The sequence below is a fragment of the Trachemys scripta genome, chromosome 18 (assembly GCF_013100865.1).
Source record: "Trachemys scripta elegans isolate TJP31775 chromosome 18, CAS_Tse_1.0, whole genome shotgun sequence".
Taxonomy (NCBI): domain Eukaryota; kingdom Metazoa; phylum Chordata; order Testudines; family Emydidae; genus Trachemys; species Trachemys scripta.
In genome coordinates this window covers 17,286,508-17,310,225 of record NC_048315.1, presented here as the reverse complement: position 1 = coordinate 17,310,225, position 23,718 = coordinate 17,286,508, and the positions used below count along the sequence as shown (strand labels likewise).

Below are 23,718 nucleotides of genomic sequence, written 5' to 3'. Positions count from 1 at the left end.
GATGTCCACAGAAAACTTCAGTCCTCCAGCACCAAAGGTTATGTGCCGGAAAAGGGGGTGGCTGGTAAGATGGACTTGGTTCAAGTCACTAGAAAGAAGAATCCAGACTGAGGGAGAAATCAGTCTAGTCTTTAAGGGACCATCTCCACAGCCTGCGGCAGCAAGTCTCAGAGCCTGGGTCAACAGCCTTGGACTTGTGGAGCTCAGGCTACCGTGCTAAAAATAGCCACGTACAGGCTCTGAAGCCTAAGGACAGGGTGGGCTTCGGATCCCGAGCTGCAGCGTCTACAGGACTATTTTGAGCGTGGCAGCTCGAGCCCTGCATGCCCGATTGTGTTGACCCAGGCTGAAGCAGGCTGTTGCTTGCTGTGCAGACTTCCCCTAGATGACCTGCATGTTTCCCTGAATTACCTGACCTGGTACCATAATACTGAACCCAGATTTGGATGGAGACAAGGTCAAGAAGGCTTGACTGAGAGTCCACCGTTGTTATACATAATGCCCCCCCCTACTGGACACATGGGGTAGGGGAGGATGTTCACAAGGACCTAACTGGCTTAGGTGCAGAAGCACCTCTTAAAATCCCACCTCAGATTCTCTCTCCTTTTAAGCATTGCAAAGAACATCACAAGGTGAACTATAATTCCTCAAACTTTTGATAGTGAAGACACTTGTAACAAGCTACCCCAAAACTTCAGCTGTGTTATTGCTTCAATGAAGCAACTATCCCTTCCTCCTAGATGAGGGGGTTGGACTAGATGACCTCTTGAAGTCCCTTCCAACCCTGATATTCTATGATACCATCTTGTCCACTAACTGAAATCCCTCCAGGCTATTAGGAAAATAGCTGAGGGGTGACAAGTGACATTTGCTTTTCCATAAGGTTGAGACTGGGAGGAAAACCAACTTGGATAACCCAAAACACTGGGTAACTGATCACAAGCCACCATGAGGGAAATGCAGCGGTTTTCCTGCATTGAAATAAAGCTTTCCAAGCCATGTCTTGCTCCTGAGCCCTCCAACTACCGTGCACTTTCTGGAACTCTGCTCCCTAGGACATCCTGAAGCCCACAATGATATCCAGAACTTTTACCCTTTGGAGACTGAACACACACAGCTTCCCTCAGAGCAGCCATCTAGGAAATGCCAGCATTCTAGGGACTGAAGTTCCACCCTCTTTATTAAAGAGGATTATGATGGCTTTCGGTATTAAAGCCTAATCCTGCTCTGAACTGCACAAGTGGACATGGGAAGATGATGATTATTGCTATTCATATTACAGTAGCACCTAGAGGCTCCCAAAGTGAGATGAGGAACAATTCCTGCAGCATTCGAGAGATACACTAGCTCCTTCCCACCCTCACTCCGCATGTGGAGCAATCACAAGCTCTCCCACACTGAACCCCCTGCACCAGGCAATGCAGCATGTGTCCATTACCTTGACAAACATCTTGCTGCCAGCAGAGTTGTGGCTGGAACTGACAGGAGTGCAGTAGACAGACATCGACTTGCGGTCACGGGAGAACTCCAGGGTGCATTCTTTCTTCATCAGCTGCTTGATTACCTGTGGCAGGACAGACGTGCCAAATTCACCAGGGTGCAATTATAGAGTTGCAAATTTTCTAATGGCACAAAACCAAACACCCCTTCCCCAAGGCCCCACCCCTTCTCTCTCCATTCCCGCCCCCCATCGCTCGCTCTCACTCACTTTCACCAGACCGGGGCAGGGGGTTGGGGTGCAGGGGAGAGGGCTCCAGCTGGGGATGCAGGCTCTAGGGTGCGGAAGAGGGCTCTGGGCTGGGGCAGGGGGTTGGGATGTGGAGGCATGGGTTGTGGGTGCGGGCTTGGGATGAAGGGTTTGGGGTGCAGGTGCGGGCTCAGAGCTGGGGCAGGGGGTTGGGTAGGATGCAGGATGTGAAATCCAGACGCCTGGCAACCCTATGCAACTAGCTCTCTCAAATGCAGGCGAAGAGTCTGGCAATGGCCAGGCCCTACTTGATTTTATCTAGTGGTCCTGATGAGTCAACACACTGCGCAAGTCAAAAATAAATGCACAAATTCGTCAGGGCGGCAAGGCGGCTTCCGTAATTTAAGCAACAATAGGGGAAGCATCAGAGGGGACTTTCAGCTCCACAGCTTTCCCAAGGTAATTTAGCCGCCTGCAAGTTCAACTGCATCCAGGTGCTTTAACCTCCTTTGCTCCTTCAATCTGAGCTCAAGTGGCACCATAAATTCATTCAATATTTGGAAGTGAAATGGTCAGACCATCAAACTCTCTTCCTTTGCTGCCACTTTGTACTGGGATAGACTCAGTCCCATGCTAGACAAGCATTGCACTCAACATTTTACTGCACTGGGTATTAATCAACAGGTAGAAAAATATTTTAACTTGAAACCAAATGCTCTTGTTATCAGAAAGGATCAGTTTTTCCTTTTCCATTACTATGGTGATAGAAGCTGTGTGTACGTGTGGCGGCGCCTGGAGGGGGGCGGCGCGGCAGGGTGCTCTGGCCCGAGAGCAGGGCCGCGACTAGGCTCTCCGCCCTCCCCCCGGCGCTCCGGGCGGTTGGAGAGAGCGGAGAGCCGCGGCGGGCTCGCCACCCTCCCCCCTGCGCTCTGGCCGGTCGGGGGATTGCGGGCCTGCGGCCGGGCTCGGCACACTCCCCTGCCGCGCTGGGGAGATGGGGGGGGGGGGGGGCGGAAGGAGGAGCGGGTGGCTTTTTTGCCTTGGGCGGCAAAAAAGCCAGAGCCGGCCCTGTCAACAGGAACCTTTCCATTGACTTGAAAAGTTCTGGATCAGGCCCTTGCCAAATTAACTTTTCTTCCCCTGCCTTCTCTGTGCAGGCTTTGAGCTATGCATTTTCCAATTAGGCTCCTTTGGGGACAGGTTTTGCACCAGACAGCCTTGACAGGCAGCATGTGGCAGCTTAGCATTAAAATTCATTTGCACAGAAAGCATCTTGCACATTTTTTTCTTCCAAGTTTAGAATGGAAAGACAAAGATCTGCGACATTAGTGTGTGTTCATGCCCTTTTATGCACTCAGGCTGTGTTTATAAGAAGGTTTTGCATGTAGTGTATTGTGGCTTTGTATTTTAGGGATGTTATTTTACATGTACACACACAAACACGCTTTTAAAGCAAAATTTTATTTATTTAAAGCAAATGTATTTACACACACACACACACACGCTCACTACCTGTTTAGGCCATAACTGATCTTACTGCATTTGCTATTTTAAATAATACATCTAAGATTCCAGCAAGATAGTTGCTGGGCCTCATTAGATACACTCCTGTCTGAGCTTCAAAGGTTTATGAACACTTCCTCTTGCATGACCACTTTAGTATTATGCCAGACAAATGTGGCAGGTGCTTGGCCTTCGGAGAACAAAGATTTTATCCCATAAACAGCCATTTATTTGACAGGACTTTGGGGGAATCCTGAAAGTGTTTCTGGGAGACTAGTGAGGGGATGTTAAATGACTGTCTTGCTGACTTGGTGTTTTTTTTTTTTTTTTTTTTTTTGGGGCTTGGCTGAATTCATTCATTATTTGTCTATGATTTGATTTTTCTATTGAATGGTCATCATTTGCAATTGTAAGTCTAATCATGAGGGCACCTATAATGGTGATTTATTGTTATTTAAATCTAAATAAATAAATAAATAAAGAGGGACAGTGTTCCTGTCAAAAACCCACTCTCCAATCTGTAAAAATTTGCAGGTTTATAGCAGAAATTGGTCCAACTCCATTAAATGGAAGCTAGATGCAAAAGAAGCTTCCCAGTTTCATCATGACTTTCACACCACCTCTTAAGACACAGAAACCCTGTCTACACTTGGTTTAGTCCTCCAAATCACCCATCGCTGTCACCACTGGTTCACCTCCATTGGCAATAGATAGCATCAGTGGGAGCGCTAGCATGGACAGTGCTCCAACAGGTGTATGATACAGACCTGCTCTGAGCAGGGTAAGATAACATGGTACTTAGAAAACCAGCAGATGGCGGGTGCTCTGCCTAGGCCAGTGCACCCACTATAGCTACCATGGTTCAGCTCCATCATGGGAGCAAAGGGAGGATTTTTTTTTTGTGTGTGTGTGCAAAAGCATAGGGTAGACATGGCCACCATTTTATGGTAGGTCTAAAGGAGCACAGTGCATCCTATTGGTCTAGACGGACACTCCCAGCTCCATACAGTGCACTCTGTTCAGGTGCCTTTGAACATTTAGGCTGATGACCGTCAAAGCCAACTAAGGGATTTGGATGCTCAGTTCCTATTATAATTCATGGGAAGTGGCCAGCTAAACACTCTAGCTTTGCAAATCTCAGCCCTGTAGTGTAGCCAAAGGGGATTTCTACACAGGAAATGCTGTGCCTGGGCTCGCCTACATGAGCTAGTTTGAATCAAGCTACTGCGGGTAACAGTAGTAGTGAAAACAGTGCAGGCTTTGGAGCTAGTGAGCTAAACGTGTACACAGGGTCCGAGCTGGGCTTGTACTGCTGGTGGCTAAAGCTGTCCCCGCTACCATTGTTATCCTAGAGTCTAGCTAGCTCAGGTAGGCTAGCCAGTGCACAGCTTTCGGTGTGTAGAGTTACTCTGTGATACGAAGGCCAAGATTTTCAGGTGGGGCTAGTGACTTTAGATGCCCAATTTGAACCACTTTAAAGGGGTCTGATTTTCAGAGGAAGGGTGGCTCAGCACTCGAGTCTTTACAGAGTCTCCAGTCACTAGTCACTTCTGGAAATCCTGGCCTATGTGGTAAGATGTTGTCTTAGGGTGCAGGTATCCCATTTCCTTTGAGAGCTCAAGCAGCTGAGAATCAGATATAGGTCAGTCCAGTCCAATCCCATCACATCTTCTCCTGGTAACTCGGGGAGAATTCTTGCACAAGCAACCATGCAATCTCCCTCCGCCCCTTCCCTCACTCCCCGACAAAAGGGACCACATGGGTTTTGTCCCTTCATCCTACTCACAGAGTTGCAGGCATTGGCTCTCTCCACCTTCGAGAGGTTGCTTGTATCAGTGTTGAAGACGTTCATCTTTTCTACCAGGCAGGTCAGGGCTGTTTCGGTTGCTTCTCCCACCTTCTCATAGGCTTTTTTTGACTGGCCGGCAGTAAGAAAGGAACACAAACATTCAGTGTAAAAGAAAAACATGAGCTGTATGACCTGTGTCTCCTAACCTGCATGACTAAGTCCAGGGTGATTTTATTTACTGCACTGTTCTTGAGATTCCAACAGCATCACTCTCACTCTAGGGCTGCCGTTGGAGTCAACTCAGACCGTGCATTAAATGCTGGAGATTGTAATACAAGATGACTTGCTGCTCAAGTCAGAATAATCCTGCTTTGTGTCTGTGTAACAATCTTCCGGTAAGGATGATGCACGTAGTTATGGGGAATACTTTCAAGCCCAGCAAGGCACAGCTTCCTTTGGTACAGGCTCAATTGATGCCTGAAAAGTTTGTTCCCACGAATACGCTGCAGGGGTTGGGGAGTGCAAACCTCTGAATCTGTGCCTCTGGCCATCTGTTTTGCACCCACACAGGTGCACGGATATGAGCCCAGGCATAAAATGAAGGCAGGTGCAATTTGTACTTGCAAAAGGCAGCCGCTCGTCTGAAAATCCACCCATGCGTAGTTCAGTTCCGCTCAACTGAAGGGACAGAGCAGCTACTGCCTCCGTTACACAAAGATAAAGGTTACAAGTCCATCTAGAAGCTAAAAGGACCCGCTGCAGAGCAAACAAAGCACAGAAATCTGTGAGCGTCCTCTGTGTCGAACACAACAGAGTGGGGCACTCCATAGGAACGTCTTGGCCAATGCTATCCCAACCTCTGCATGCAAAGTAGGCCATGCGAACCAATTTGATATGGACACAAAACTAACTACTTGACTCCATTACTTTATGATCTCTCCTCGTGTGCATGGGGGAGGAGGGTCTTTAGTTATTGTCAGCAGGAACATCTTTAAAAAAACCTCTGTGCAGCTGGTTTGGTGAATGTGGTAAGGATCCAGCACACTCACCTCGTTATAATCCAGAGAGGAGTCATTGCAGAGAGCACAGATAGTGGCTAGTTCCACCAGGCCATCATACTGTCCACACTGAATGGGCTTGTCATCCTTCAGGCTGCAATTAAATGGAATATGTGCCACATAAAAGGCCCAATGAGCCAATTGCATCCCTGGTATAGCCCATTATAAGAGAGAAGTGCATGTTTAAGTAATTTTTAACTTGTTCTTCCCCTATTTTAGCCTCTGATCCTACCTCATTTTCAAGGGCATTCACACTATTTTAGACGTCCAATCACTACTAACCTTTTTGGTGAAAACTGAAACAAAAGTGTCCTTTAGCACTTCTGCCATTTCTACATTTTCAGTTATTGTTTCTTCCTCCCACCCCACCCCACCTCACCCCAATTGAGTAACAGGCTTACCCTGTCCTTCCTCTTGCTTCTAATGTATTTGGAGAATGTTTTCTTGTTACCCTTTTTGTCTTTAGCTAGTTTTATCTCATTTTGTGCCTTGACCTTTCTAATTTTGTCCCTACATACTTGCTTATATTTATCCTTGGTAATTTGACCTAGTTTCTACTTTTCATAGGTCTCTTTTTTGAGTGGAAAGAAAAGATCACAATATGTCGTTGTCAACCAGGTTTGAACAGCGGAGTTAGTAAACATCTGAAGAGAAAGACTCTGCCATTCCAGTAGCATAGGAGATCTGGATTCAAAAGCAACCCTACTTTTTCTCCAGGGGCAGCTGGAATGTAGCTGTGTTTAAGAGACAGTTTGTTTGGTCTCAAAGAGTCCATAGCCAGTCAGGGCACAGATTAATAACCTCAAATGTGCAGGGGCAATGAAAGGGGCTGCAAACCTTGCCCTCATTGTTGAAGACAAAGTACAGCAACGATGATCCACACACAACCATGGTCTGACCCAGAGCTTCAGTGGGCGTTAGATCAGGCCCACAGAAAGGATGAGGGAAGATTAGAAAGGGGCAAAGAGGTGGAATAAAGAAGGGATAAAGGAGACAGATGGCAGGATATGGAACAGCGTGAAGGTTGAATATCCCAAGGAGTTCAAGATTTCTGCATGTATCCAACAGAGCTCAGGACTGGTGGGAAAAGCCTCCCGTCCATCCCAAGCAATTTCTTAGAGTTGCGCGGAACAGAACAGTGCAGGCAAGGATGTTTAAGGAGGATGAGTGCAGCAACTGCTCTCGATTAGCTGTTCCTAAGCAAGAGAGACAAACTGTACCCTTTGATGAGACATTCATAAACATCTCTGCCTAAGTACTGCTGCAATGCACTAGCACTTCGCTAATAAAAGGGGAGTCAATGTCTCCAAAACCACGGGGGAGGGGGAAGAAGTTTATGTAACTAGCAAGTCCAGAGAGTTAAAGACTTTTACATTCAGTCCATTCTAGTTATAACACATGTGGCTACATCTCTCCTCCCAAAGGAGCCTTGAGTGCTTTACAAACTCCACCTGTTGGAATCACCCTGCCCACACCAGAAGTTCAGCCATGGAAGGCCGCACATGGCAACCACAGCACTTTGTGACAGGAAGTGAAGGAGAATTGCTTAATCAGGGCAGGTTTAGGTGGGCAGAATGCAGTTATCCAAATTAGAACATAATCAGTACACACATGCTAAGGACTCTGGGGGGTTGTATTTTTTTTAAATGAGAATCAGAATGGTCTCGTGGATAGGGCACCTGGAGATCTCAATTCTATTTTCACCACTGCCGCTCACACACTGCATCACCAGGGACAATTCATTTCCCCTCCTGCCCTTTGTCTGCCACGTCTACCTAGGAGTAATTCAGGTCAGGACTGTCCCTTGCTATGTTTGTACTGCACCCAGCACAATGGGGCCGTGAGCTCAGCTGCAACCTCTCGGTATTACTGTAATACAAACAATAAATCCTAAACAGGCAGAGGTGCTATGAAACCGTAAGAAGTAGTGAATGATCACATTCTGATATGCTCAAAGACTGCAAGGACTAAAACAAGGAAAATAATTAAACAATTCTTCAGTTTCCTTCATCTGACCAATAATCATAGCAACGCCAGCCAGGCCAAAGTAAGGACGGATCCTGTGATGATCTTAACTCCATCAAAAAGACTGGAAAACTCCTTACTGGCTTCAGAGAACCTATGGTGAAGGGTCCATCTCTTTCCTAGTAGTACGTGGCTATAACATTCTTTATCCCATTTGCTTCTCTCCTAAGGTTTATCACCAGTGTGGAGTTACATAGCTCTTACACCCTCCTCTGGCTGTGAGAACTTGGACATGTCACTTGTTTGTGCCTCAGTTTTCCCACCTGTAGAATGGAGTTAACATTGCTGTGAGGCAATGGTCAAAGTATTCCACCATCCATGGTTGAAAGGCTCTGCATTAGAAAAGGCTGGTTCCATTAGACTCCATACTAATCCAGTTGCAAAATTCTCTGCTCAGACTGCCAGCAAGGATCCCAATTGCAGGGGACAATGCTACCGACCTCTTTTGTGAACTGCTTTTGAGATCTACTGATAAAAAGCACTAGATAAGAGCTAGGTATTATTAATTCTGGTGGTGAGCTGCTAGAAAAGCCCCCAGACTCATTTCACATAGGGCAGCAAACATGCATCCAATGGGAACAGCTTTCAAACACTCTCTAATGAAGAACAGAGTGATTGCTAGACCCCTGAACTTCTTGAATGGCCTGTGACCATGAACGAGAGTCAAAGCCAACAGAGGAAAGGCATCAGTCATGGCTCTGCACATTCACCATTTAAGGAACAAAATGCCATTTCTTGTTTGTGTGAGCAGGCTGCCGCATTATGGTTAAAAGACAGCGGCCGTCTTCAGGGGAAACAGGAAAATTATCCTAATTCGAGCAGAGGTAACTGCACTTTAGGGCTGCATAAACTCAGCTGGTCATTCTTTAGCTGGAAAAATAATTTGTCAGACATTCATTATTATCAGTTTATTCCACTGTAAGTTCCTAATGGAAAGAACATTCTGGAGCCCTTGTTACAGCTTGAGAGTGGAAAGCCGGCAGGGGCCAAGAAAGTTGGAAAAACCTGTTTTCATAGTGACAAAAAGCTGTCCACTTTAAATACAGGATGCAGCGAGGGCAGAGACAGCAATTCTCCTGGTCAGTGACAACGCAGGATTACCCTGAGTTCAAAGGCAGCGGGGAAGGAAATTTAAAAAAGAAAGGGAGTTTGTTGATATTTAGGATTTTTAAAAAGCTATTAAGAAATCCAATTTATATTTGAAGTTCTGGAAATGCTAGAATCTCTTTTGAGACCGCATGGCTGGGGGGTGGGGGTGGGAGAGCTCTGGACTGAGAGTTAGCATACCTGTGTTCTATTCTCACCTAGGACAAGTCACTTCCCCGTCTATAAAATGGGGATAAGGATCCAAGCTCTCCTTTGTAAAATGCTTTGAGATCTATTAGTGACAACAGCTAAAGGAATTAAATACATAAAATGATTTCCCCACCTCAACATGTCTACAAGTCCCATCGCACATTTGAAATTTATAAGAAAATCATCCTCAGACAGAAAATAAACCTCTCCCAAAATTACTGCACCTTTGTTTTCATTTTTCATTGAACTTACACACACCATGGAGGTCCACAGTATGTAACCACACTCTTAGCATGATTGTTTGCTAGTTTGTTTGACAGGGAGGGTGGATAAGGCACTACACTGGGACTCAGGAGATCCAGGTTCTGATCCTGGCTCTACCACAGATTCCTTGTGGGCTTTGGACAAGTCACTTACTCTGTGTCCTTACATTCCCCCATCTGTCAATGCGGGTATTAACACTTCCTTTCTCCCATCCCACAACAACTGCTTGAAAATTCATTCAACAAAACCTTCAGGTGGACTCATCTACATTTATCTTACCAGAAATAGGTAAAATACAAGGAATCCCACAGGACCAAATCTGTCTGTGGTCTTTCTAAGCCCCCCAGAGTCTGTATGCCAAATTGGATCTCTTCAGACTGATTTTCTTCACTCTCATTCTGGCGTAAACCACATATAAACTCTTTTGGGGTCCACAGAATTACATCAGTGCAAGACTCCTGTGATTGAAGTAAGAGTCAGACCCACAGATCTGATTGCTCAGAGAACGGAAGGACATTTATTATGGATATGGCCGTTAGAGTCATTTTTTGAATGGAAGCAAGAGTATTTTTAAGAGCTGCAGAAGGGAACTGAATGCTCCCTATGGACAAGACAGCCACAAAGACAACTAATCAGAACTGAACACAGGGCTCCAGGGAACCTCGCAGCACCAGTCCTGTGAATTCTTGGCTGGAAAGTTGTTCCTCAAAATATTTCATTCCAGACAGCCTGAGGACGACTGGGGGTGGATTTTGTGCATTTCATTACTAATATGTTATTAACTGAATAAGAGTGATTTTAGTCCCATTCAATACACAGAAGGAGCTGGGAGGAAGGTGCTAAAAAAGACAAGGCGACAAAAATCATCCAGTTCCAAATGCAGTTTCCCATTAGATGCTTTGGTGTAGATCAGTCCTTGAAAAGACAAACAGGTGTTGCAATTTTGGGATGTGTTATACTCAATTAACACATGGGGGAAGAGAGAGACACAGATAAGCTGAGTGACTTTTCAGTAGTCAAAAAGCAAATGATCTGGAACAGATCTACTGACTCCCAGACCTGTACTTCAGTCACCAGGCCATCCACCTGAGCTTTTCACCCTCTTCTAGTTTAAATTCAGAGTGGCTCCAGAGTACACCATCTCCTGCGGATTGCTTTTCCTAAGCAATGATTAATTTCCTAGTAACATTCCAGGGAGATCTGCTCCATATTCCTGATCAGGGCTGGTGAGCAGCAGCCCAAAGTGATTTGGCCCCAGAAAATCCTTCCCTGGTTTTACAATGAGCACAGTGTATAGCAGAAAGGGAGTACTGGGAGTCTAAGTGAATGCCTTGTGACTCTCACAAGATGGGGACAGAGTAGTAAAAGCTCAGAATTATGTACCTCACCACTGAGTCTTAATTAAAAGAGCTCCCAAGTGACATAGGGCATACCACTCTCCAGCTGAAACTAAGCTACCAGCATGATCATGTTTTTATATCACATTATCCCACAGGCAGCTTATTACACATACATCAGGATGAAAGCAAAGAGTTTGCTCAAATCTATTAACTTCTTAACATGAAGTTAGGTGCACCTTGGTAGGGAAGTCTGTATTATGCATATTTCTCAGCTCAGAGAGAGGGAGGACAGGACGGTCAGTCAAACTGCATTAGGTTGCCTGAGGTGATGACATGCTAGATGACTCACTCCCCACAGTGTGATGTGCTGTGTGCACAGGACGTTGATGTAAACAAGAACACTGATCGATCAGCTTTTGATGTCCACTTGCTTGCGTTTCCAGGCTGCACTCCCATGGCCCCTTAGTACAAACAGTATCCCATGTGGAACCTTAATAACATTCACCCATATGGGCGAATATTAGATCTTACAGGTGAAATTCACACCATCCAGAGGGCCTGCACAATGCCCTATGTAAAAGCTAAGCCCTTAATATGGAACTTAAGTGATTGTAGACGGTCTCATATGGCCTAGTGCAGGTTCACTGCCCTGGGGTGCATTTCGCCCTGTATACAGGATCTATTGGTATCAACACAGGAACGAGAAGAGTACAGCATTCTCATGTGCAGTCTGTGACAGAGCTGGGAACTGAACCGGAATTGGTCCCAAGTTCTGGGCCAGCAAGTTCGCCACAAGATCATCCTTCCCATTTAGTCTGCATCCAGGGCCACATTTACGGGCACAATCAGAGTGTCTCATTTCTCACTTTGCTATACTACATGGAAAGCGCTTTCCATTAATAAGAATAATAATGCCCAGCTCATATTTATGGCTTTTCCTCAATAGATCTCAAAGTGTTTTATGAAGGTCAGTATCATTATCCTTATTTTACAGATGGGGAAACTGAGGCACAGATAGGTGAAGTGACTTGCCCAAGGTCGCCTAGCAGGCCAGTGGCAAAGCTGGGAATAGAACCTAGTTCTCCTGAATCCAGTCCAGTCCTCTATCTACTAGGCCACACTGTAGAAAATGAGTTTTGCACAGAGACTACCAGATGCTCAGCACCAGGGAGTTGCTAAAAACTCTGCATAGCCCAACCCTGGTCTGCCCCAGGCGTCAGTACTCACATCTCTCCCTCCGGGGTATAGGTGGATCCTGTGATACTGAACTCATGTAGGCTGCAGTGGATCCCCTCAATCTTCTCAATAACAAACATCTGCAGGAATCAGAAAGAGAGACACACACACAATATTAGGGACTTTATGCACCAGAGCCATAGCCTTTAAGCAGCCATGTGATCACTTTTTATTCACTAGCCAGCTCTGCTAAGGGTAGAGAAAATCCTGTCCTCTCTAGCCAGCATCCCACCAATACCACGCGTACATCAGTGTTCTCCTCAGGGGGCTTAGAAATGCCCACTCAGTTTCTGGCAGCTTCTAAGTCCTTCCAGCCATACCCTGCCTTTTTCATGTTCATCTCCTCTAGCTTGCTCTCTCCCCTCCCTCCCCCGGATCCGAAGGCAGCTACAGAGCCAGCTTCTAAGGAGCTGTCCATATTTTTCTTGGAGTGGGGAAGGAGAGGGTTATGGCTTCTGGTCTGGCACGCAGCTTGTCCAAATTGCTCTGGAAAACACAGCCCCGAGGAAGCCGCTCAGAGCGGTCAGCTCAGATGGGGTAAGAGCCACAGCAGGAAACAGCTGTGGTAAAGAGCTCTCTGTGCTGCCCCTTTCCAAGGGGGGCCGTTGGCCATCAGCTCGTGCTGCTAATGAGCGGGGATTACACCCACCACTATGCTGTGTGAATGTAACAGCTCAGTTAATAAAACCCTGGGAAGTTGTGAGAGGCCCACACATTCTATTTTTACTAACTTTTGTCTTTCAAACTCCTTCCAACTTCTCCTTCCCTGATGTAGCAACAGCAAAAAAAACCCTAACCTCTCAAAATCTCCTCTGCTCTCCCTGCCCACTCCAGTGACTGCTTTTCAGTGGCAGCTGCTCACTTTAAAATCGGTGGCGCCCGTTTCTCCTTGCACTGAATTGCGAGAGGGTTTGTTGATGCTCGATTTGCCTTGATCGTTATTTATGATTTGCATTAGAGAAAAAAAAATCATGTAACTAAAAGGGTTCCGTTGATCTCCGCACTGGGGAGCAGCGCCACCTCCTGGTAACCATCACCAAGAGGTCAAACAGGAAAATGCTTCCTTAAAAAAAAAAAAAAAAAAAAGGGGGGGGGGGGGGGGGGGAGGAGGAGCCCGGAGAGAAGGTCTTAAGGAAATCACTGTTTATTTGGACTGTGTCTGAGACTCACTTGTAAGCCAGGGGAAGGCGGAAATCAGTAAGCCAGGGATAGCTCCTGCCACCAACACTGGCAGAGGCAGGAGCCTGAATTTCCAGACCACTTATAAAACTTTCTATTCTCAAAGCACTCCCTCGACATTAAACAAAACCATGGGTTGTTCCATTCATGCTTCTTGTATGACTCTACCTTTTAAATTATTAGTCTTAACAGTTATATTGCAGTAGCATCTAGAGGTCAATAAGGCCACAGCCCCATTGTGCTAGATACTGTATAAACATATGGCAAACGACATTCCCGGGCCCAGAGAGCTGACAATCTAACTGACAAGACAAAGCAGGTGGATAAGACCAACAAGTAGGTGAGGTAAGACCCACTCCCCTTGGTTACGATGAACCAGGCGAAGGCTTCTTGAATACCCAATACATGGAATGGTTTCAACTATAGTAGTGGTGCTCAAATGTGTGGAGCACAGCTTAATACGTAGCTAGGATGACCAGATGTTCCGATTTTATAGGGACAGTCTTGATATTTGGGGCTTTTTCTTGTATAGGCTCCTATTACCCCCCACCCCCGTCCCGATTTTTCACACTTGCTATCTGGTCACCCTAATACGTAGCTGGTCTTGTGGACCTACCTCTCCTCCTGTTGATAGACTGCATGGGCTCTGCACTCCTCTTGTTCACACTCTCATGACATCACCCTTAGCACTACAGCAATTGCTTGTTTGCACAAACAGCATTATCAGAAAGTGAGGAGAGGCAGAATGGTCTAGTGGACAGGGAGTTAGGAGACCTGGTTTCTATTCCTAGCTGGGTCACTGACTTCCTAGGGGACTGGGCAAGTCACTGTGCCTCTATTTACACACACACACACACACACACACACACACACACCCCGCTCATGCAACTAGCCTTTGTCTATTTAGATTAAAATCTCTGCAGGGCAGGGAGATGGCCTCTTAATACCTGTCTGTATAGCACTTAGCACAATGGGAGCCTCGATTGTTGGTGGGGCCTCTGCATGCTACTGTAATACCGCTAATAGTAGTGATGTCTTTTTATGCGATTTAGCACTGGAAACAAGGAGATGCTAAAGCTTTGTGACTAGCCTTGTTCAATAGGTAAGAGCTCTGTGAACCACAGTGGAAGAACTAATGAATCTATATTACTTCGTGTATAACAATGACTTTGCACTTACACTATGTTTTTCATCCAAGGTTCTCAAAGTGCATTAAAAAGGGGGCAAACACGTTTTTACAGATTAAGCAAACTAAGGCAAAGAGTGTAGATGACAATGCTCATGCAGTGCATCAATGGCAGAGTCGAGACCAGAACCCAGGGTCTTCTGACTCCCAGCCTGGGGCTTGGCTAGCCAGATCACAGGTGACCCTTGAAGACAAGCTGAATGGTCATGCAGGCTAAAGCTCTCTGCAGCCTCTGCTCACGCCCAAACACTTGCTTGCTTTGTAAGCCAGAGTAGAGTCAACAAGGCCACCATATCATAGAATATCAGGGTTGGAAGGAACCTCAGGAGGTCATCTAGTCCAACCCCCTGCTCAAGCAGGACCAACCCCCAACTAAATCAAATATGCAACATAAGAATGAGAACACACACATATGGCGAGTAGTGTTTTCACCTCCCAGCCAGCAAATCATTAAGAACTAGGGCCAGATCCATGAAAAAAAATAATCAGCTCTATAAGAGAATTCATGTGAAGAAGAGGTGCTGAGAATGAATGAGCAACTGTTTTCTTCCCCCATCCTACTAAACAAACCACTAGAACCCTACAGGCTGAATGACAGGGCTGCAAACTTAAACAGGCTATTCCCTATGGGCCTGACCAAAGCTACTGAAGTTAATGGAGAGACTCCAATTTCAGGCCCTGCAGAGACAGGCTGGGACGGCTAGATAGAATGATTATTATACCAGGACGGTGGAAGTTAGCAGTTGAGGCAGTGAGGTACTTCTGTCATGGCAGAAAAGGGGTAGAGGGGAATAGCGCAATGTTGTGTAGGAAGCCCAGAGAAACCTTGTGGTCAAATTACTAAGAGCTGCTTTAGCAAAGTTACACAACAACATTTCATCAGAGGATACAGAGGCATTTACAAGCTAGATTAGAACTAGATTATCTGTTCAGGCCACTTATCAAGCTTGCAGTCCATGTTGCCAGGCAGCCAAAATAACTTCACAACTGTCACTATCCTACACACCATCCTGGCCCCACTGAACTTCAGTCAGAAAGGGCAGAACTCAGGTCCTCCACTCAGCAGCAAAATAATTAACAATATTTGCACTATCATTAGGTTTCAGCATTAGCATCACGTTTAAATAAAATGCTCGTTGTTTCAGGCTTTCTGCAGACTCTGAAGACAGCACTTCATCATAAGGTCTCCTTTGTAAACTTTTCTTCAGGGCTGGAAACTATTTTAAATGAAAGCTTAAATACACCATAAATTGATGGAGACACCTGAGAAATTCTGGTCCAGCCATACCGTCTAACATCAGGTCAATCCATCCCTCCAGCACTATAATACAGCCTGCACTATCGCTATGGGGCACACCTCTTATGTAATAGAGGACATCAGTCTTCAGGGCACTCTATCCAGTACCATTCACCACGTGCTATATTCATGCCAACGTAAGCAACAAGTGAGTTTCTAATGGTCGAAGCCCATTGTAAACATGGGCAGAAGATTCTGCCTCCAGAGTGAAATCGCTCTGATGAGAGTGATAGCTTCCCGTCTCTCTCACCACCCCATCAGCAGCAATTTGCCCATTAGAGGCACTGTCAATTTACATTAGCTTTACAAGTCTGTTTACTGAGGTATCCACACAAACACACAACTGAAGTTACCTTGACAACTGTCCTATCACATGTTTCTCTAGTTGTCTTTGCCAGTGGGTGTCTACCAGCATTAGAGACATAACTATGCATTGTGATCACACATGCTTCCAAAATTAGGGTGCTCCCCACCCACCCCTATGCACTGCAGATTATTTTCCCTGTTTCTAGTGATTTTCTGTGTTAATTTTAACAAATTATTAAGTAGGGAAACTTGGCAAAGTAAAGGAACATTTGACAAAGGAATATGGTTCCTGAATGGCAAGCGGTGGAGGTTACTGGAGCCATCATACAGCGCTCAAGGACGCTGGCTGCTACAGGTACAACCTGTTTCTCCCAATCTAAGCTGTCGGCCACACACAGAGGTTAATTTATTTTAAGGCTGCGTTTTAAAATGACATTTCTGTTTAGAAACGGGCCAGAGCCAGGAAGTGCTGATCCGGATCTGAACTTCCACAGAGTCGAAAGTAGAGGTGGTTCAGGGTCCACTGCCGCAAAATCAGCTCTGTCAGGATCCAAACCTACAGCCCTATTGATTTCACTGGGATTTCTGCACACCCAGAGCTTGCAGGAGCAGTCCTTAAAGCGCAGTTCTGCTCTCAAAAGTTAGTGGCCAATAGCACAGAGGAGCTTCCATGATTATAGCGACGTTGTTTCCTTATTAACCATGAATGAGTGCATTTAGACCATTGCTGCCAGCCCTGCACACTCATCCTGGGATTCAAGAGTCAAGCTGGGCTCTCTTTCAGGTGAAAGGTCCACAGGAGTGGCTGCTGCCTGAGAGACTGGGATGGGGATAGCTTTGAGCAGGTGGAGCACCAATCCCAGGGCGACAGGAATGATCTGAAGCCCAGTCTGGGGAGTTTTCGTTAATTTTCTGCTCATTTAAAGGATTTGATTTTGCTAGAAACACTGTCCTTCGAGGAATAGACCTTGTTAGCTACAACTGATTTTTCCCTAGGGCAATTCCACCAGCTTACATGAGGCTCAGGACTCGAGTGGGAAGACCTACATTTTATTTCCTGCACAGGCCCAGTTTAGCTGGATTTCACAATGCCTGTTACGTATGGGTACATTAGAGAGAGGTTGGAATAGGAACCTTACGATTAAAACATCCGTTGCTTCCACTATTGACTTTTTTGTCTGAGTATACTAATGGGCCAAAGGATGGTAACAAGTGACTGACTTCCTAAACAGGGACCTGAATTTACAGTTCGTCTTTGGTTCCTCTCCATCAATCAGGCTATTTGCTTTCTGTGACACATTATTCCGAGGCGTAAAGTTGAACAAATGAGTAACCTGAGAGCTCCAGGCTCAAAATAGCAAATTTATGGCTCAGCGGCCTTAACACATTATCAGCAAAAGAGAACAGGGAAAGTCCAGCCCTGGGCAAGGTGGAAACACTTTAACAGCACATTTTCCCACCCACGCACTAACTGGTTAGGGGGAATGGAGGGCATTGTCACTGGTGGTATAGCCTAGGTATAGCACAACGGGATAAAAGTTGCATACAAACTTCCCCAGTGCACCTTATCCTGCATAACCATCCATTCAGGGACATCCCCAGTCAAGTCCAATAATCTGGTACTGTTGTTTTGACATGTGGACTAGCGTCCAGTAAGGATTAACCCTACATAACACCCAGCTCGTTTTCACTTCTGCCCCAGCTGGTTGTTCACCTTGCTAAGGCATAACCCGGACGTCTGGCAGCTGTTAGATGAACTTTAAAAGCTCATCAACATTACAGTACAATTTTTCCTTCCCCACGTTTTTAAGCCACTTGCTCATGAACTGATGAGGGGAAGATAGCGACCCCAGGCGTTCATAGCTTAGCGATTAGTGCAACATCTGCCCATAGGGACGGAATTCTGCATCATAACAAGGGGCTGGTCTCCGTTTGCTCCCCCAGAAGAAAGGAATTCAGACTAGCAATTGGCCTCTGGGCTCCTACAGGTGACAGATATTCGCTTATTACATAAGCGCAACCCCCTTCCAACTCCACCATGGTAGTTTTGCTCATCAGAAGAAACCATCTGCAGCTTTCTACCTCTTTACAATGGCATTAATCCTAGTGCAAACCTTCCTGCCTCCTGCAACCAGCTGTGATGCTCTCATGAGTTTCCCCAACCCCCCTTGCCCCAAAATAGTCCAGGCCTGCTCAGAGAGGCAGCAGCTAACATCGTTCCTAAGCTGTCCTATTTCAGTGCCCTGTTCTACAAGACTCTTAGCTTTGTCACTGAAGTGTTTCTAGCCCCTGTAGAAACCAAAGAGTTCTTCAAACATCAGGAAGCAAATTCAAACATCAACAGGCCAGTGTTTATAAACTTGGCATATGTGCCCGTCATTCTCTCCCACAAATCCCAGGCTACTTCCTCTTGGATTTCATTCTGTATAGACTGCCTGTCAGCACTGGTTAAGCCTGGTTTATGTTCCAGATCTCCCCGAGCACGTGGGGGAGGGTGTTGATAAATGGAGAAAGCCATCAAATGATCATTTGCACATGGGTTGAAAAAACAGCTTGTGAAACCTTTCAGCAGCTAATGATGGAAAGGAATAATGATGCTGTGGGCTTAATGTTCTGGTGTAGGGAAGGTGGAGCCATGACCATAGCTCAGTGCCGCACTGAACACACACACACAGGCTTTTTATCCAGGACGTGCTTCCCCCAGGAACATATGCAAACAGCACTGAATGAGTAGGGCTGTATTCTGCTTGCCTTAGTACGTGGCTAATTTGATTGGCTTCCATGGACCATTTGGGTGGGCAAGAAAGGCAGGATTCAACACCACAGTCTCCCAGGCCAGAATTCTACTTACTCATTTAAGCAATGACCTCCCCACCGCAACGGGCCAGCTCCCACTCTCCCCTTTTATACCCCTCCTGAAAAATCCACTTCTCTCAGGAGGGTTCATCAACCCACAATGAGACAGTGCCATCAATGATCCCATTGCTTTAGTTAAAAAAACCTAAGTTATCACCATCAGCCTGGTTTCCCATTGAGTTCCTGGCTGTTCAGATTGTAAACTCCTTGAGGCAAGGACCATGTAGTCATTGACAAGAAAGTATGGTCTTGTGGCAAAGATACTTGGCTGGTACTCGGGTGATATGGGTTCAGTTTCTGGCTGCTAGACAGGAAGAATGGCTCTGTTAGGTTGCTAGCCTATGACTCAGGAAACCCAGTTTGAATTCTTTGCTCTGCCACAGATTTGTTCTGTGACCTTAGGCAAGTCATTTAATCTACCCGTGCCTTCATTTTCCCATGCATGAAACAGTCAATAAGAATACTTCCCTACCTCACAGGGATGCTGTAAGGATAGGTTTGTTACGCTTTCTGAGGTGCTTGGATAATGCAGTGATGGGAGACATACAAGCATCTGAGTAGTTAGATGGACAGCCCAGTGTACAGCGTCAGCACTCCCATACTAAATAACAAGAGCCACCTCTGCAGCATGGGAGGAGTATTTTCAGTTTCTGTGAATTATGTATTGGTTTCAAACAGAGTATGACGCCCAGGCACGGGGGTCGATTTTAAACCTTTAAACTAGTAAATAAATACAACGGACATTCTGAAGGCTCCTACAATGCAAAGAGGAGAAATACTTTCAGTGCCCCCATCCTACTAAATAGCCACAAGCTACAAAATGTTTAATACTGCTCATCAGATCTTCCTCCCTCTCTCTTTTTGGGTTGCTCTTGAAGATAACCTGACCAAGATGGTGATAGTGACTGTGAAATGCTCAGGGAGATTAGAGAGGCTATAAAAATAAAAAACTCAATAATGGAAGATTTCAACTATTCCCATATTGACTGGGTACATGTCACCTCAGGATGCGATGCAAAGATACAGTTTCTTGATACCTTCAATTATTGCTTCTTGGAGCAGCTAGTCCTGGAACCCACAAAAGGAGAGGCAATTTCTTGATTTAGTGTTAAGTAGAGCACAGGATCTGGTCCAAGAGGTGAATATAGCTGAACTCCTTGGTAATAGTGACCATAACATAATAAAATTTAACATTTCTGTGGGGTGGAAAACACCAAAGCAGCTCACAATGGTAGCATTTAATTTCAGAAAGGGAAACTACGCAAAAATGAGAAAGTTAGCGAAGCAGAAATTAAAAGGCACAATGCCAAAAGTGAAATCCCTGCAAGCTGCACAGAAACTTTTTAAAGACACCACAATAGATGCTCAATTTAAAACGTATACCCCAAATTAAAGCATAGTAAGAGACCAAAAAAGTGCCACTGTGGCTAAACAACAAAGTCAAAGCAGCAGTTAGAGGCAAAAAGGCATCCTTTAGAAAGTGGAGGTTAAACCCTATTGAGGAAAATAGAAAGGAGCAAAAACTCTGGAAAGTGAAATGTAAAAATATAACTAGGAAGCCCAAAAAAGAATTTGAAGAACAACTAGCCAAAGACATACAAAGTAACAGCATTTTTTTTTTTAAGTACATCAGAAGCATGTTAAACAACCAGTGGGCCACTGGACGATCGAGATGCTAAAGGAGCACTCAAGGACAATAAGGCCATTGCAGAGAAACTAAATGAATTCTTTGCATCAGTCTTCATGGCTGAGGATGTGAGGGAGATTCCCAAACCTGAGCCATTCTTTTTAGGTGGCAAATCTGAGGAACTATCCCAGACTGAGGTGTCAGAGGAGGTTTTGAAACAAATTGATTAATTGAACAGTAACAAGTCACCAGGACCAGATGGTATTCTCCCAAGAGTTCTGAAGGAACTCAAATGTGAAATTGCAGAACTACTAACTGTGGTATGTAACCTATTATTTAAATCAGCTTCTGTACCAGATGACTTGAGGATAGCTAATGTGACACCAATTTTTAAAAAAGGCTTCAGAGGCAATCCCAGCAATTACAGGTCGGTAAACCTAAATTCGGTACTGGGCAAATTGGTTGAAATTATAGTAAAGAAAAGAATTATCAAACACATAGATGAACACGATTTGTTGGGGGAAGAGTCAATATGGGTTTTGTAAAGGGAAATCTTAGATTCATAGATTCTAGGACTGGAAGGGACCTCGAGAGGTCATCGAGTCCAGTCCCCTGCCTGCATGGCAGGACCAAATACTGTCTAGACCATCCCTGATAGACATTTATATAACCTACTCTTAAATATCTCCAGAGATGAGATTCCACAACCTCCCTAGGCAATTTATTCCAGTGTTTAACCACCCTGACAGTTAGGAACTTTTTCCTAATGTTCAACCTAGACCTCCCTTGCTGCAGTTTAAACCCACTGCTTCTTGTTCTATCCTTAGAGGCTAAGGTGAACAAGTTCTCTCCCTCCTCCTTATGACACCCTTTTAAATACCTGAAAACTGCTATCATGTCCCCTCTCAGTCTTCTCTTTTCCAAACTGAACAAACCCAATTCTTTCAGCCTTCCTTCATAGGTCATGTTCTCAAGACCTTTAATCATTCTTGTTGCTCTTCTCTGGACCCTTTCCAATTTCTCCACATCTTTTTTAAAATGCGGTGCCCAGAACTGGACACAATACTCCAGCTGAGGCCTAACCAGAGCAGAGCAGAGCGGAAGAATGACTTCTCGTGTCTTGCTCACAACACACCTGTTAATACATCCCAGAATCATGTTTGCTTTTTTTGCAACAGCATCACACTATTGACTCATATTTAGCTTGTGGTCCACTATAACCCCTAGATCCCTTTCTGCCGTACTCCTTCCTAGACAGTCTCTTCCCATTCTGTATGTGTGAAACTGATTTTTCCTTCCTAAGTGGAGCACTTTGCATTTGTCTTTGTTAAACTTCATCCTGTTTAACTCAGACCATTTCTCCAATTTGTCCAGATCATTTTGAATTATGAGGACCCTGTCCTCCAAAGCAGTTGCAATCCCTCCCAATCATGCCTCAATCTACTAGAATTCTTTGAGGGGGTCAACAAGCACGTGAAAAAGGCAGATCCAGTGGATATAGTGTACTTAGATTTTCAGAAAGCCTTTGACAAGGTCCCTCACCAAAGGCTCCTAAGCAAAGTAAGGTGTCCTGGGATAAAAGGGAAGGTCCTCTCATGGATCAGTAACTGATTAAAAGATAGGAAACAAAGGGTAAAAATAAACGCTCAGTTTTCAGAATGGAGAGGGGTAAATAGTGTGTCCCCCTGGGGTCTCTACTGGGACCAATATTGCTCAACCTATTAATAAATGATCTGAAACGGTGAGGTGGAAAAATGTGCAGATGATACAAAACTACTGAAGATAGTAAAGTCCAAAGCAGACCGCAAAGAGTTACAAAGGGATCTCACAAAACTGGGTGACTGAGCAACAAAACAGCAGATGAAATTCCATGTTGATAAATGCAAAGGAATGCATAATTCCAACTATACGTATAAAATGATGGGGTCTAAATTAGCTGTTACCACTCAAGAAAGATCTTGAGTCATTGTGGATAGTTCTCTGAAAACATCCACTCAATGTGCGGCGGGAATGTTGGGAATCATTAGGAAAGGAATAGATAATATAATATTGTGTGTGTGTCTGTCTCTCTCTCTATTTCATATACACACACACACACACATATATATACATACACACACACACACACACACACACACACACTATATATATATATATATATATATATGAAAGAGAGAGAGAGAGAGTACACCCACATCTTGAATACTGCGTGCAGATGTGGTCACCCCATCTCAAAAAAAAAAAAATATATTGGAATTGGAAAAGGTACAGAAAAGGGCAACAAAAATGATATGGGGTATGGAACGGCTTCCATATGAGGAGAGATTAATAAAACTGGGACTTTTCAGCTTGGAAAAGAGATGACTAAGGGAGGATATGATAGAGGTCTATAAAATAATGACTGATGTGGAGAAAGTAAATAAGGAAGTGTTATTTACTCCTTCTCATAACACAAGAACTAGAAGTCACCAAATGAAATTAATAAGCAACAGGTTTAAAACAAACAAAAGGAAGTATTTCTTCACACAATACAGTCAACCTGTGGAACTCTTTGCCAGTGGATGTTGTGAAGGCCAAGACTAAAACAGGGTTCAAAAAAGAATAGATACATTCATGGAGGATAGGTCCATCAATGGCTATTAGCCAGGATGGGCTGGGATGGTGTCCCTAGCCTCAGTTTGCCAGAAGCTGGGAATGGGCAACAGGGGATGGATCACTTGATTATTACCTGTTCTGTTCATTCCCTCTGGGGCACCTGGCATTGGCCACTGTCAGAAGACAGGATACTGGGTTAAATGGACCTTTGGTCTAACCCAGTGTGGCCATTCTTATGTTCTTATGAATCTGTTCTGGTTCTTCTTCTCAGACCATCATCATGGTAACTCAGCACCACTGAAGGATATCTGAGAGAACCATTGACCAGGAGATTGTGAAAGAGCCAAGTCTGCTCCTCTGCAGAATTTTTTTTTTAGTCCTTCCTCGAGTCAGAAGGTAGCCCACCTCTCCTAGCATGGTATTCAAGAACCAGTGCAATAAGGACTTTGCAAAGAGGGCTGATTGACTTGTGTG

General features: G+C 45.0%; 1 protein-coding gene across 3 annotated transcripts in view; it reads right to left on the bottom strand.

The window, feature by feature from the left end:
• The window catches only part of ATP2A3 (ATPase sarcoplasmic/endoplasmic reticulum Ca2+ transporting 3), an 89,770-nt gene that overhangs the window by 26,955 nt on the left and 39,097 nt on the right, over positions 1-23,718 (bottom strand). For all 3 annotated transcript variants that reach the window (XM_034752417.1, XM_034752418.1, XM_034752416.1), the window contains 4 exons: positions 12,190-12,278; positions 6,029-6,131; positions 4,977-5,108; positions 1,439-1,564 (listed from right to left, as the gene is read on the bottom strand). In XM_034752417.1, the coding sequence (XP_034608308.1) occupies positions 1,439-1,564; positions 4,977-5,108; positions 6,029-6,131; positions 12,190-12,278 (450 nt within the window). The remainder of the gene's footprint in view (positions 1-1,438; positions 1,565-4,976; positions 5,109-6,028; positions 6,132-12,189; positions 12,279-23,718) is intronic.